The sequence below is a fragment of the Lepisosteus oculatus genome, chromosome 1, assembly GCF_040954835.1.
Source record: "Lepisosteus oculatus isolate fLepOcu1 chromosome 1, fLepOcu1.hap2, whole genome shotgun sequence".
NCBI lineage: Eukaryota > Metazoa > Chordata > Actinopteri > Semionotiformes > Lepisosteidae > Lepisosteus > Lepisosteus oculatus.
Window position 1 is genome coordinate 27056699 of NC_090696.1, and position 16131 is coordinate 27072829.

Here is a 16131-nt window from a genome sequence, read left to right on the forward strand (position 1 = left end):
TTATCAGCTGATATTTAAGGTTCAACAGACATCTGTTGTATGTCATGGAGGAAAGCCTCATGTAAATATCATTTGAATAGCTAAGAACTTTAAAATTTCTTAAAGTATTGCCACACATGCAGTAGGCCTGTTTGTGGTGTCATCCATATATTGTCCTCCTGGCCTCAATTCTCACCTCTCCAGGGCATGGTGACCCCTGCTGGCCAGAAGTAGATTGACTGTCCTGATCCCTGCAGACCAGCATGTTTCAGTTGCTTGGCAACCAGTTGTGCTTCTTCCTTAAGGAACACAATTCAACCAGAAGACAGTCATGGTTCACATCAGGGGTGCCATGATAAAGCAAACCTTCACTCCCAAAAAGGGGTTAAATATATCGCACAACATTAAAATACAGATGTTCAAAAGCCATGCCACTAAATGTAATTAATGAGCCAGTACTGGTGTTTGGAACACATACCCGAATCAACGCTGCTTTTTTTTTCTGTGATTGCCCCTGTCACACTTCCATTGTGTGCTGCTCAACATTTTGTTGATATTGGATAGTAATGTAAAGGAGTGTGAGGAGCAGCACAAAGCAGGTTGAAAAGTTTGAGGTGTGGCCAAGCAGCAATACAGACCCTGTTGCTTTGACAACATGTTCTCACAGGTTTGTGAATATTAATAGGTTATCAAGAATATTCACTTTCTTCTTTCGCCCTTGTCTGGCTGGCAGTTATCTGAGGCTTATGAATATTGATATATGAAGTGTATATTAATGACCCACCGTGACCTTAACCCTATCCTTATTGCCTCCCTGGTGGTAACCGCAGGCTCATGAATATTTATTAAGCTCTGTAACCTCCATTACCCTAATCTTTGCTGTCTAGCCTCCCAGAAGGGCCCGTTGCCATGGTTACCCCTTTACTAAACTCTTTTCAAACCATGGGAAAAATATGGTTAATAAAAGAGTTTGATAATCAAGTTGTTCTACTGTACTAGAACTAGTTCCTTTTTTTTGTAATTGCTGCTGTGTCTTGCCAAAGGTATTTACATATATCTGTGCACAAGTATACTGTTTATATTTGGTAGAATTTGCGCCCTCCACGTTTATTTATACCCTCAATGAAATAGGAATGAAAACATCGTGTAACAAAAAGATTTATGGATTACATAATGTGTCCTGCTGAAAAACAAAAAAGTAACACTGTAATCTTAACAGAATTCCACAGAGCAAAGTCATTTTTGTTATAAATTATAGGAAACACTAGTGTCACTTTTATTAACACGCCTGTGGTTAATATTTTGTAAATCCTCCACTGGCAAGGATGTAACTGACAAGACACCTCCTGTAGTGTGCTGTGAGGTTCTAGTATTTCTGAGGGGGGATTTCTGACCATTCCTCCAGGCAGAAGCACTCCAGGTCATTCAGACCCTTGGTTTCTCTTTGAGAACTGCATTCTTAAGTTCAAACCCAGATATTGGATTGGACTGAGTTCTGAAGATTAAAATAGCTGGTTAACAACATTTATTTTGTGCGCAGAGGGAATCAGATGTTTGGAGTTCATGTTCCGAATGAAATTATCAAAGGGCTGTAGGACCTGTATGTGCAAGACAACCCCAAAATATAATAATCACCCAGCATATTTCACAGTGGCCAGGAGCATTTCCTTCACAAGCCTCACCTTTTTAATGATCATACGACAGTGATGGGCACGGCTAATAAACTCCATTTTCATTTAAATTGGACAGTAAGACGTGGTTCCAATTGTCAAGCAGATGTAGTTTGGCAAACTCGCGAGTCGCCTCTTTTTGTAGTTCGCCCTCAGAAGGCTTTTCCTTGCAGCCTGGCCATGCCTGCCGCATGCGGGTTTGAGTCTCTTTTCAGCTCTTTGCATCCTGAAGATGGCAGTTTGTGTTGGCGTTCTCCAGCTGTTACATGTGAGTTTACAGTTACATTGTGAACCACTTGTCACACAGACTGCGTTGGCAAGATACTTGCTGTTTTTCTGGCACGGTTGCCACGATCCCAGGTTGCCAGTAGATTCCACTTTTTGCATATTCTTTTACAGCGATTTGACAGTGCGATATCTTTTGCCTCCGTGAAGCATGTGGCAACTGAAAGTCTCCTGTGTGTTATTTCTTTATATACCCCAGTGAAACGGGAAACGTTTGGAGGTTCCTGAATAGTTCAGAGGCTTACACTGCAATCCTAAAAAGCACAATGTTACCGTAGGTTTGTTTTTCTTGATTTGTTTTTTAAAATAATACTTAGAGGGATCTAATTTGTCCATTTTCAGGAAGAATAATAAAGAATTTGGGTTTAGGAAGTGTTCTGTAAGAAGAGGTGAAAGTAAAATTATAACTTGCTGTCAGATCAAAAAGCCTCTATCCTGCTGTTCTTTAGATTAAGGGTAATAACTAATGTGTCAGAAGTCTTTCCTAATTGTTTATACCATACAGTAGGTGGTATGAAAGACTGTAAAAGCATGAGACACACATGAACATTTGGAATTGTTCTATTATACAAAGGTGTTTATCAAGCTCTTGTATTTTGGAACATTTTCAGTGGTATTTTTTTATGTTTTAACAGCTATAAATGACCATTTAACTATCTGAACATGACTATGACTAACCCAAGTGTTTATCTGTCTTGAATTTTATTTTGAGCTTTGTTACTAGTCAGACAGTCCAGCCTGGCTCTAAATGATCTCTAAAAAAACACATGCAAGTGAACATTGAAGGCCATATCAGAAGTGAGAACATTGAGGACAATTTGGGGTATCTGTATTTTTACTTGTTAAAATTAAATTTTACTGGTGGACCAGTAGGTGGCACTCTATACCCTGAACCACAATTTCCAAACAAGGGTCCCAGTATGGCGATGGAGGGGGTGTGTTGTGCTTTAAAAGTGCCATAATTTGGATGAAACACTTTGGTTCTTTGCCTGTTAGTGTAAAGCTTTTTGGAAACCTGACGTGCTATGTGAATGCAATTAATTATTATTAAAACCAGCTGTCAAAGGAGACAGTTGTTTCAGTTTTGCCTTTGTACCTGAACAGTCTTGAGAGATTTGTAAAAACATAACAGCGACTAAGGTGAAGACATCCAATCTGCAAATTTTTATGAGGTCGTTGCCCATATAGTTTTATACTCTTATAAATAAAGACAAGGCATGCAACAGAAATTGAAGACATTAAAAGTGCCTGTCATGACTTTGATTTGAAATAATTGTTCGGCACATTGTGTGAGAGGTGAAAAGTTCTGTAGTTCATGTTAGAAAGCATTTTCAGTAGCCACTTGTCCTTTCTTCAGACTCAACGGTTTTTGACATTTTCAATTGGATGTAAGAAAATGTGAATCGTGAGGGCCTTCCATACTGCTGTTTCAAAATCCTCATTATTGTAGGACACAGTCTTCCTCAGCAAACGAAAAGCCAGGAGTATGACAGTATACCATACAGTATGTTCTGTGTGTGATGTTGTGAATATAATGCTTGTGTATCTCCAGTGAATTCAAAGCTTTAATTCCTGACCTGTTAATAATTGTTACTCACATACCTGGCTTTCTCTGTCAAGAACATTTTCAGCAAAGAGAACTGGCTTTGCCATCATTTCTTGCTTGGGCATAATTCCCTGAAAACAGTTTGACTGGGACATCACAAATAAGCTTTGAGATGGAAGCCCTGCTGTAAATAATTTATTGGAAAGCAGTTTTTCTTTTTCTCACTTCAGGGTTTTTTTGTTTTGCTCGTCACTGCAATGCCTCCCGAAATCCTGTGCATGTTCCCCTGTTGAGGCACCGTTGAACTAATTTTAGTTGTGTTGCCTTGCAGATGTGGACAGAGTTGAGGAGGAAGAAGCCGAAGGAGAGACGGTCCCAGAAGACAGCTGGTTTGGGAATGCTTCAGATACTCGCTCCGAGTCCTCCTATGGGGATGTGCAGGATGAACTTCGGGTGTCTCCTGATGCGCCCCAGCAGGATCAGGAGACCTCCGCCGAGAGCTCCCTGGGCTGCCCCACTCCGGTGCACGGGAACTCTCTGGAGCTCTTGGGGCTGGACAGTGAGTCCTTCAAGACAGGGAGCTACGCTGCCAAGGACGCCCTGTCCTCTGTTGTGTCTTCTCTCTATGGGGACGCCTCTCAGGCCCTTGGAAAGCCGTTGAGCAGCAATCTCAGGCGTCTCCTCGAGGCAGGCTCCCTCAAGCTGGACACAGGTGACCTAGCAGCCAGAGGGAGAGGAGGGGACTCCCCTCCAGTAAACCTGGCCACCAGCTTGGCTCTCTCTCCCTCCTCCCATCATGCCCAGCAGTTAAGTGCCCTTGCCCGGAAACTGGTCAACACCGGCTCCACGGCTGTGTCCCCCGCTTCCACGGCACCTCCGAACATCAAACAAGAGCCATGTGACCCCTTCGCCCCCAGCACGAGCAGCAGCGGCAGCAGTGGCAGTAGCTGTGCCGGCAGCTTTGTCTGGGTGGGTGGACCAGAGAAGTGGCCACCCACCAGCTGCTCGGCCCCCAGCAGCAGCAGCCTCTCCCCGGACTCCGCCATCCAGAAGCTGAAAGCGGCAGCCAATGCCGTGCTCCAGGACAAGAGCGCTGTGGCATCCTCCTCCTCCTCGTCCTCTTCCTCCTCCTCCTCCTCCTCCGCCACAGCTGTGGGGTCCAGAAATGAAGATGCGGTGCGCTTTGACGCCTTTGCCTCTCCTTTCAGCCCGCAGTCGGCTAGCTCCACCCTGGCAGCCCTGTCCAAGAAGGTGAGTGAGAGGGGTCTCTCTGGGGGCCAGACAGAGCACCAGGCCCCTGCCAGTTCCTTCCTCTCGCTGGTCTCCATGACCTCCTCTGCGGCCCTGCTCAAGGAGGTGGCAGCTCGGGCGGCTGGGAGCCTGCTGGCTGACAAGAAGGAGCCACCACTGGTGCCAGGACCACTGGAGGATGTCAAGCCCCTCCTAGACAAGAACCAGAAAATGCCCACATCCTCCCCGAGCCTGGAACTGCTGCTTCCAACCACTCCTAAAGGAAGGACTAAAGCGAGCAGTCAAGGAGGTACTGTATCTTTTAGAAGTAATAATGTGCAGTAGAGAAGACTGGGAAGGGTCCTCAGAAAGTCTCTGCCTTGATTATCTCACTTGATTGTTGTCTTACAATTTCTGGTTTGTGATTGTTCCATTCAGGTGCACTTCATGGTGTGCAAGGGAAACGCTTGGTGTGGTGTAAAAAGGGAGTGCAGGCCTAATATTGGGAAACAGCGTGAGGCTTTAGGCTGAGGGAGTGTGTCTTTGAAAGAGGCCCAGTCCGATGAGCTCCATGTGAGGTTGGACGTTTTCTGTGGTGGAGGTTCCAGATAATTTATTAACGATTTATTTATACCAAGTACAGTGTGGTTTTGAAAATGTTGGTCTTTACTTGGTCCTTTGCAATTTATTTCCACAATCTCCTCTCCAGTTAATTGTTTCTATTTTATATGTATAGCACTTTATTATTACACATAAAAATAATACTAATAATAAGGCTTTTAAGTTAATACATTTAGCTAGGTAAATAAATAATATGTTTCTTTATTAGCAAAGCTTTAGTCTTACCTGTTCTTTGTACATCATGAGTGGAAATAACATGTCATGCTTCTTAGTCTCAAAGGTGAAGTTCAAGCCTGTTTCAAAAGTAAATCCTCTTACAGAGATCTTGAATTTTAAATTAATACAATATCCTTGGCAACCACTGCATTAAAGAGACACGGAGCTAAAATTAGTCTCATTCGAATTTTTTTCTCGGCTTCATCAGTGGTGTGTGTCTCTTCTCATCTCAACACCACAGAGCGGCTGTAGAAGAGAGCTCTGAACTGGCTCTGTGGTGTTCCATAGCGCAGCAGCTACAGCAGTGCGTTCCACTGTAGAGAATAAACCACAGTGTGGATCACTGTACTGCTCCTCCCAGGTAGTCCTCAGGGTGACAAGCCTGCTTGTGAAACAGCTATACTCAAGAGTGCAGTACAGCAGGAGCTCTAAAACTGAAGGGCAGCACAGCAATCCGGCTCGAAAGTCTGCCTGGCTCTTGACATGAACATTGTACCAAAAGCCATTTGATTCACTGTTAGGCTGTGACTTTCACCACCTGTAGCCAAGTCAATTCAAGCCAGGTGCCCTAAGTGATCGGTACCTGGCGGACGCCTACCATCAGCTGGAACATGAGCGTGCAAGGGAAATGGTGAGACTGGAAAGACACATTGCTCACAGGCCTCGGTGATGCTCCTCCATAAACTCTGCCAAGCAGAGATGTTTCTCGGCTTGTCCTTGAGTGGGTTAAGGCTAGGCCAATGTGGTGAACCAGTGTGTGTTGCCGATCCTAGAATGTCACAGGAAGTCTTGAATGGCTCTTGCCTTGGACCAGCAGTATTGCACTGAAAGACTCTAGGATATATATAACATATAAAAATAAATTGCTGTTTCTTTAATGACATTTGGAGCTCAGCTACCAATAGCTTTTTATGATGTGCTCAAAGAATCCTGTAGACAAGAAGTCAGTTTCTAAAGTTGGCTTTAATGGCCCACTCTCAGTTCTCATATTCTAAAAGATTTCATTACTGAGCTTGATTTATTGAAAAGATCCAGAATAGAATCTTTTTTGAATGAGTTATGTGCAGTACTATTTTCAATTCATTTAAACTCCCTGTTGCTTTGGTGTTTTTAAATGCATTTCTGAATGCTTAGCTTCTTCTATGACTATAGATCATTCTGATAATTCGACCTGACCCTTGTTACTTTCCTTTTTTGCTGTGTCAGTTCTTTTAATGCTCCTGTAGAAACGTATTCTATTGAGTTGACTTACATGTTGGTTAATGTAACCCTTATTTCAGTGCCTTTGAAATTAGAAAAATAGATTACCATTAAATTCCAGTGGCTTTTATAGTGTCTGTTTCTGTCTTTCTCCACAGCATCTCCTGAGGATGGTGGAAAGCCCTTTCAGTGCCCGGTGTGTGGCTTGGTCATTAAGAGGAAAAGCTACTGGAAGAGACACATGGTGATTCACACAGGCCTGAAGAGTCACCAGTGCCCCCTCTGCCCCTTCCGATGTGCTCGCAAAGACAATCTCAAATCGCACATGAAGGTAGGGCGGGCTGACCTGTTCACAGCACCCGTACTTCAAATAAGGTTCTGCATAGTCTGCTGTACTTCCTTGTCGTGCACTCAGAGTCATTTTAGTAAAGAGATCCTAACCATTTTTTATTTTAAATCACAAGGATATAAAAATGGGTACAAAAGAGAGGAGGCCTTTCGTCCTGTCTAGCCTAGCTGGTCATCAGTAGCTGATTAATCCAGGATCTCATTCAGGCGTTTCTTTAAAGAAACCAGGGTCTCGGCTTCAAGTACATGGCTTGGGTGGGTTGTTCCAGACTCCCACAACCCTTTGGGCTTCTTGTTCTCAGTTTTAAATATATTTCCACATAGTTTCCCTTTGAGCCCTCTGGTTGGTGTGTTACTGTGTCATATGACATAGGCGTTATAGATCATAGGTCAAATCAAAGGTGTCTATACAGCACATACAGGTACAACCTGGAACTCTGTTTTAAACCACTTGTATGCCACAACTTTTAAATATATACTGTATTTTTCGAGATTGGGAACACTTTAGGTTCTAAATTGAAGGATGACATTTCTGTCATGGCAGTTTTGTCACGTACTTTGGGTGAATTCATGTATGGATCTCGTAATGTATATAGCGCGGGCAGGTGACTCTCCTGACCTTCAGTGACATGGCGCAGCAGGAACTCTTTCAAGGGGAGATGTGTGCTCACTGAACTGGGTCAATGCTGTGCCCTTGTGCAGGTCCACCAGCACCAGGACCGAGGGGAGACCTTCCAGTGCGAGCTCTGTCCCTTCACCTCCTCCCGGCACTTCAGCCTCAAGCTGCACATGCGCTGCCACCAGCACTTTCCTCGCACGGAGGTCAAGGTCAAGGAGGAGGTCACCACCGACACGGAGGGAGAAGGCTCTGTGCTGGGCGACGCCGCCGCTCTGGGGGACCTGAAGGGCGCAGGCCAGAACTCCCCCCAGCCGCAGGACGCCAGGCTGGGGGCATCTCCTGCCGAGCCCCCCAATCACATGCACATCAAGGAGGAGCCCCAGGAGAGGGACGTGTCCACGCTGTCGCCGTTCTCCCTCTGCAGGGAGCAGACAGCCGCCAGCGCCAAGCCTCTGGACCAGCCAGGGCTGAAACCCAGCCTCCCCTCTCCCGCCTCTCTCTTCAGCCCCGACATCACCACCAAGACAGCCACCGACTTCCTCATAAAGCTCTCAGGTAGGCTGTGCATTGCTTTCGCACCTGGAGAGATGAGAATGCGCAAGCTAACCACCCAAAATACATAACGAAAGGATATACAGGCCAATCCCGGTATACATATAAAGTCCCGACATGTAGCAAAATTATTTTTCCCCATACGAACAAATTAAATGTGGAGGTTCGGGACCCTAAGTTTATAAATTTAAGAACAAAGCTTTTCCCATAAGAGTCAAGACGAGAATTGAGTTGAGTTAAGAGATCATAAGGTACAGTAGATGGATGGTGTGTCTCACGTGAAGCTAAGCAAACACAGTACGGAGGGTCCCATTATAAGTCCAGGTTAAATTCCTAAATAGTACAATTTACAGTAAAATTACTTGATAAAGTGAAATTAATATGTAATTAGCCTGAGTTGCGCTCCCAACATACAGTTCAATAATGGATATATACAGTTAATGTACCTAGAGCCCATAAAAACAACAAATTGTTGTTCGCTGTTTCATGTTAGACTTTTGTTCTACACACTACATGCATTTACCATCACACTTTAATCCACTCTAATCCAATGAGAGACATATTGCACGGTGGTGGTAAGAAGTCAACTTTTAAAATGGGGCATAGCGATTCATAATCTTAAATTATGTGTAACGGCACTGTCTACAAGAACAACAATGTTTAATTACGATACTGGGTTATTGTGCCTTGAGAAACGACATTTGTTTAGGGAATCTTAATGTCGAGTTTCTTAATCGATTAAGTGCAACAAAGCATATACAACTTTAAAGTATTGTAACGGGGACCATCTGTACCAAAGACAGCACTGAGTTACACTTGATTAGCATTGCTGGAAAATGCGCTTTGGGATTTGTATTAAAGCAAAGAAGCTCTGGAGTGCAATTTGTTAAAGATGAACGGTGCGTTTGTAATTGAATGCAAAAATAAAAATGGGTAAAAACGGAGGGCCTTTGCTTTTTATCTGCAATGTTGAGATGAAACATCAGGATCATTCTGTCATGTAGTTGAACATTAGGTTAATTAGAAATTCCTATATAATTCAAAATTAAAAAATGAATGTGAAATTAGGAAAGTTCTGGACCCTCATTTGACCCTGTCTTGGGACCCTCTGACTCCAAATCTCTCTGTATACAGTGTTTTGAGATGCTTTAATTCAGCTCCTCCTGGTGCAATAATTCAGTTCCTCTTCCAGTCTCCTAATCAAATATAAATTACTCTCGGGACTTGCCTTCAGGGGGTGAATTCTAAAAATGTCACTAAGCCTTAAAGAAATCAGAGCAAGAAAGTAAATGTTTTGATCCTGGAGAATTGTTTATGTCTAAACACTTATTGATTCAGTTTAATATACATGCATTTCACACGTTTAAGATATGCAATGTGGTATCTCAGCGTAGCTGAGAGCAGTGTGTTCTAGCTATGTTATGAAAGGTGGGCGTGTGTGTTACGTTTCCAAGGTGCAAAGAATAGAATAGCATGTTCGTTTTTTGCAGAGAAATTTATAATTTTGAGAAATTATGAATGTGGGAAAAATAACTAGTGAATAAAAGATGGTCTCCTCGTCGGGCCTGAGGGGTGAGTCCACAGTGATGAAGGAGATAAGGACACTGCCTCCAGTCAAACGGCCTCCTCATATTTACCACTCAGTTTTGACCTGGAGCTGAGCTGACACCCTTAAGGTTGAAAAGCGGGTTGGGGGAGGGGAGGGAAGCATCACATGGAGACATGTTAGTGAGCAGTATGGTTCCTGTCCACATTCATGCCAACAAAGATAGAGCTGGGCAAGTAAGTGACATCTCATTTCTCTGGCTGTTAGTGTGTTAGTTCATTAAGGAGGGAAAGAGGATGTGTGAGTGTGGGTTTGGTGATAAATGGTCCTTGTGTCCACTGCTGTTTTACTTCCAGCCACGTTTGACTTGAACTGAGATGCAATTTTGATTGTTTTGAACTTCCTGAGGTGAAACAGGAGGATGGACTTTACAAGATCTTTGACATAATTGGAATTCCAAGCTTGGGTTCCCATGGTTGTTTCTGTTTGAGTAAACATTTCCCACTCTGCTACTTTGACTCTACTACCATGCATAAAACATTAAGATGAAGGGCACTAGTGAAACACAAACTAGAGGAAACAAATGGACACTATGTGGACGTGCATTTAAAAACTGACAACAGGAGGCATTTATTTTCCCTAAGGGTTGTGAGAGACGTAAATGGTGGCAAACAACATTTCAAAGATTAAAAAGTTACATTCACAAGTCTGAAATTTAAGAATCAGATTAAGGAGAGCAAGGCAGCATAAGGTATTGTCAGAGTTTAGGAGTATAAATGTTTTTTTAACATCTAAGCATCTAAGCAGACGGTTCTTGATCAGAGTCAGCTTTCAAATGATCATAAAAGTAGGTGTCATCAGCATTGAAATGAAAATAGAAATCATACCTACAAATAATCAGTAGTCAAATAAACTTATTGGAATGGGACCATGAACACAGCCCTGTGGGACACCAGGTTGTCCAGTTTTGTCAAGAGGTAAAGAATACACAATTTAGCAAATTATTTTATATCATTAGATGAGATTTAAACCATGACAAATTGTGTTCATGGTATCCACTAATACCGGCAACCCTTTTAACCAAAAAGGTATGATCAACCGTTCTTAAGTCAGCACTGACGTTCCTCAGGAAAAAAATAGAAAAAAACCAGACATAAGCCACAGGTAAATCATTAGAAATCCTAACAAAAGCTATTTCTGTCCTGTGCATCTGTCTGAACCCAGGCTGAAATGGCTGACAGGGCGTATTTGTAGCTAAGTGAGCTTGCAACTGAATAGAAGCAGGCTGCTTTAGAATCCGTGCTAAAAATGTTAAGTTAGATATCGTGTGGTAATTATAGTCAGCTGTAAATGAGTAGGCTCAAGTCTTATTTTGTTTTTTTAGTACTTGGTTAATATCTGTATGTTTATGGGCTGAGGAAAATTCCTGATCTTAATGATCCCTTGAATATGTTTGAAAATCAAACAGAGGACTACAAAATGTTACCAGAGCAAGCTGATGCTCTTCCTGTTATCATTCCAATTCCCCTTGGCATTGATCGGAGCAGAGCAGGAACAATGGGAACTGGATCCAAGGAGCATGTGTTGGGTTTTCTTTAAGTGATCATTTCAGTCAGCTTCCAAAGAGAGACTGCATGAAACTCTGTGAAGTGAGATGCACTAAACGTAAAAGTATGTAAACCTTTCTTAAAAGTGAAATCACAACATACAATTTGTCTTGTGATGTTGTCAGCTTCAAATGTAAAAAAACTCAGACAGTGGATTGCAGTTTCAACTGTTCTGAGCTGGAATGAAGAGACAGTGATTTGGGGAAAAAAGTTAACGTCTTTGCCAAGTACATTACTCTATTCAAGAAGATGGATCCTTGCTGTTGGCTTTCATACGTTTGTGTATATATATTCAAACATATAGGAAATATAAAAAACATTCAGTAGGGATGTGTTTTTTTAGGATTAAAATTGGGAGTCATCATTGTACTTTTAAACTTTTCTGTGTTAAAGAACAGTGATGAAGAAATGTATTATACTGCACACAGTGTAGCCTCTGCACGCCACCCTAAAACTGCTCATGGAAACTGACGTTCACTTTCACTGCGTAGGCAGTCTTTGGTGTCCGAGGTGGAAAGGTACTGATGTTATTCCAGCTCAGAGAGTAGAGTAAGGGGTTGAGACAAGTAGACAAGATGGATAAGGAAGAAAAAGGCAGTAGCCATATCTGGCCTGCGTTCTTACCACAGTGAGCAGGACTCTGACCAGGCCTCTCGGAAAGAGGCCTGGAGGTTGGAGTGAGCAAGACAGGTTGCTACAGAGCTTAAGTGATGCCTTCTGTGTCTATGGCTGAGCTGTTTTGGGTGTTTTGATTTGTAAAGGTGTTTTCAATGTTAGAAATGTGATATAAGTAAAACAAATCCAAAGATATTCCTTTAAATGGCCCTTCTTTGACTGAGACAATATCACAAGCTCTTTAAGCTTTACTAGAATAAAGGGCTGAAAACCAGAAATTCCATTGATAGCTGTTTTGAATGTATTCCACATCTCTTACTGTAACTGAGGGACACAGAAAGATCGTCTACTGCAAATTTGGCCCAGATTGCACTGAGAATTTTTGCACATTTACATTCAAGACCTGTTTGGCTACATTGAGGCTGTTTTTTTTATATTTTGGAAAGTCTGGTATACTCATTACTACATGTTCAAAACTGCAACGTAATCATATGGATGCCCCCAAAAAACATTATCTTACAATGGAAAACAGTAATGCAGATGACGGTACATGTACAGTATAGTGTTTTTTTTAGAACAGCAGAATAAAGAGTATTTTATCAGAGTTAACAGTTCCACACCTTTTCCAAGAGGCAGCATTGATTCAAACAGTAGCTTAGCATCTCAAATTAAAGACAAAAATGTCCCACTTTCTGATCCAACAAGGCAGTGTGTGATCTTTATTAGGCAAACAGCTTGCAGCTAACAGACAGGTTGTGCTTAGCTTCTGACACCTGAGAAGACAACATTTCAAGCTGGTCCAAAATCAGAGCTAAACCAATGCACAAGTCTTCAGGCCTTTCCCACAGCACCTCCTCTGCCTCTGCGGCCCTCTACTGACTCCCAGTTGCAGGACTTGCCCACCTCTCTTGCTGTGGTCTGGTCCAATTAAAAGTGCTCTGACTAATGCACATCACCATTAATCAGCACAAGGTGGCTTTGCAGATTGATGACATGGTTGCTTAGTTCTGGGCAGCGGAGTCTGTCAGAAGGAGTAGGAGGTTAGGGCAGCACGGATCCTGGCTGCAGTTCCCTCAACTGGAACATCATTCAGCCACAAAGTGATAACCTCTGGTGTCTGCCGCGCACAACTATTAAATATGTGCTGCAGAGAGGCAGTGGCAGATTTTGTTCATGCCTTGGCAGCGATCGTAAGTTTTTATGTGTTTAATTATTTATTCTTCACATAAACTCTTTGAAATATGACCCATTTTCACAAATCATCTAGGGAGGGCAGCGCCATTTCAAGAGGCACATGCATTCGGCATTCACCTTTACACTTTTAACCACATTTAGTCTATCCTCGGCGTAGAATCCATTGTGTGGTGCGAGCATTTTTTTCTGTGGAGTGGCAACTTTTAATGCCAATCTTTATTAGAATAAATGTAATTAAAGTTACCCAAGTGCTCTGTTGGAAAAGGCACTGACTGCCTAGTGCAGAAGAGCAGCTCATTCAGGGGTTAACCTGAGCTGCTCCGAAGACCCAGGTTAATTTAATCTGGTTCAGCTGTGGGCGCTGTAGGCGGACAAGGGCAAGCTAAGTGTTTGCATCTCTCCAGCAGTCTGTTTCATCGATTGCTCAAGGTTGTAGTAAGAAAGTCCTGGCTCGCCACTAAACTCTCTGAAGTTGTTATGTAAACCCAGCCTCTGGACAAGGGGGCAAAGCTTGGGCTGGATCCATGAGTCAGTGCCAGACCTGTTTAGGCATAGAGCTTCTCACGGGGTAATTTTGTTGCACCTAAACAGTCAACTCAGGAGGGTAATGTCACAACAAGAAATATGGAATTGATCTCAAGGGGTCTGGCTGTAATGACCTGATTCTTTTTCATTCACAAGGTCAGGGCCAGCTGTGCTGGATTGAATTGATACAGGCATTCCTTTTCATTCTTTCTTTACATGGCTTCATCAGAGCTTTTGTGCAAGCTATAAAATTAAGTAAAGAAAATTCTATTTGCTTAGAAATTAACAGAAGTTATTTCTTTGCTGGTTTATTAGAAAAACATAACCGACACACCTGGGCATGTCGAGAATCAGGCAGGTTTCAGTCAGAACAGATAGCTATTTGCAGTGTAAAAACAAAACAAAACGGTTTAGCTGCCGGCTGGGAAGCAGGTACAGCAACATCACAGAAACAGACCAGAGGGGAGAGAGCGCGGCTCCTCTCTGCTAGCTAAAGGCCAGGAGACTGCAGCTAGAGCAGTCAGTTCCTCCAGGGAATCCCCATCTTGCTCTTTTGGCTGCCATCTTGGCAGGGGGAATGAGGACAGGGGGACTCTTTTTCCCAGAACCCTTGTGCAGAGGCGAGACCACTACTCCGGGATTGTTAGTTACTATGGGAGGTTGTCACGAGTGGGGAAAAAATTGAATGCTAAGTTCCTGAAATCTCAATATGGGATTTGTTTTTTTCAAATCCAATGAAGCAGTAATATTTTTTCAACTTTCTTGTTCTTTTACAAAAATACAGAGAATGGGGGACTGACACAAACCATAAAGAGGGGTGATTTCAACTGGTGATAGAAAAAACAACTTTGCACCAGCATATTGCAGCTTAACCACAATTCTCTCCCCAAGAGCAATTGGGAGTGAATGCAACCAAGAGGAAAAACAAGGGCATCACAGTTTCCACCCATAGAGAGATTTGTTTTAGCTGCCGTTAGCTCTGCCAGCAGTCGGTGTTATACCTGAAGATTGATAGCAGTCTGGGAGCTATGTCATTGAGGAGCAGTCGGGGCCTTGGTGGCACAATGCTATCTGAGAACATACGGTAACATGTTTCCAGGAGCACAAAATGTGTTCCAATGTATCCCCTGAGGGCATCTGTGACAGAGAGGGCTGCCATTTTTCTTTGCACCTATAAGAGGTGGTACATTATTTTCCTGAGAGTCGATGATAAAAAATAAAACAGGATGTATCAGTCAGTACTATATATCCGTTCGTGTTCTCACTGTTTTATCCAGTACGGGGCCAAGGAGGAGCTGGAGCCTACAACGGGAAAGTAACAGTTCATAAAGAATCCATGCAGATAGCACACCAGGTCCGGAATTGAACCCAGGCCCCAGTGCTGAGAGACAGCAGTGCTAACCGCTGTGCTGCTATACTGCCCTAGTGCTATATTATATCCACGGGGAATTTTGTTTCATATTATCGTTACAGTTGAAAGTGTGTATGACGTGTTTCAGATGATAGGCTTTATGGAATGGTGTCATGGGGTACTCCTCACGTTAGGTTTGAATATCATAAAAACCCTCCGGACATCATCTGGAAGTCATTTCTTGTGTAAGAGTATAAGCTTTGATTTGGTAAGATTTCATTCATCAACATACTTTGACAGCTTCTGCTGGCTGAAAGGCAGCTGAAATGGAAATCCATTTGTCTTTTTCACAAGCTGTTTTACATTTTTTTTTATCTTATCAAGGGGCTTGTAACAGGATGTAATAGGCTCTGTAGGATAACATATCATTATCTTACAGAGCCTCTTATCCTATAATAAACATAATATTATTGTCCTCCAAGGGATAATGCCCACCAGTAATAAACAGTGCACAGAGTGTGGTCTTATAGCTTTACGTTAAAGCTCACTTATGGGTGTAGGTTCTGTGGTGAGCTGAAGACTTACATAGGCCTATGGTAAAATTCTGATCCCTGAACCCCTGGGTTGTGTTTCGATTTGAAAACAGTCATGTCAGTGTTCTGTTTGGCTCATCCGTGGCACAGCAGACGCTAGAGAAAGCCACTCCAAAATCGCATTCCAGTAAACCGTGGACACAAGCCATCTGGCTGCGCCTTGCCCAGGCACCAGCACGGACAGAATTTCCCATTGATTCTCAGGGATGTCTGGAAGCATTTCTGAGCGCATGGAAGAAGCTGAGTCAAACCTTGATGAACTGGCCTGACACCCAGAGGGGAGCTCCCACACCATCTGTGTTGGCCCTGGAGTTACAGAGCAGAGCGTTTGCCCACAAGGAAAACAATGCTGCTTTGTGAATTTTCGTTGGAATTGTAGGCTCAATGTCATTCCAGGTTCTGACATAAGTAAAGAACTACTAATTGGTGTGTTT

At 43.0% G+C, this 16131-nt stretch overlaps 1 protein-coding gene across 3 annotated transcripts in view; it reads left to right on the forward strand.

Annotated features, from left to right (window-relative positions):
- Positions 1-16131, forward strand: part of znf827 (zinc finger protein 827) — a 67742-nt gene that overhangs the window by 23292 nt on the left and 28319 nt on the right. For all 3 annotated transcript variants that reach the window (XM_015344684.2, XM_015344682.2, XM_015344683.2), the window contains exons 2-4: positions 3812-5020; positions 6906-7078; positions 7798-8269. In XM_015344684.2, coding sequence (XP_015200170.2) covers positions 3812-5020; positions 6906-7078; positions 7798-8269 — 1854 coding nt within the window. The remainder of the gene's footprint in view (positions 1-3811; positions 5021-6905; positions 7079-7797; positions 8270-16131) is intronic.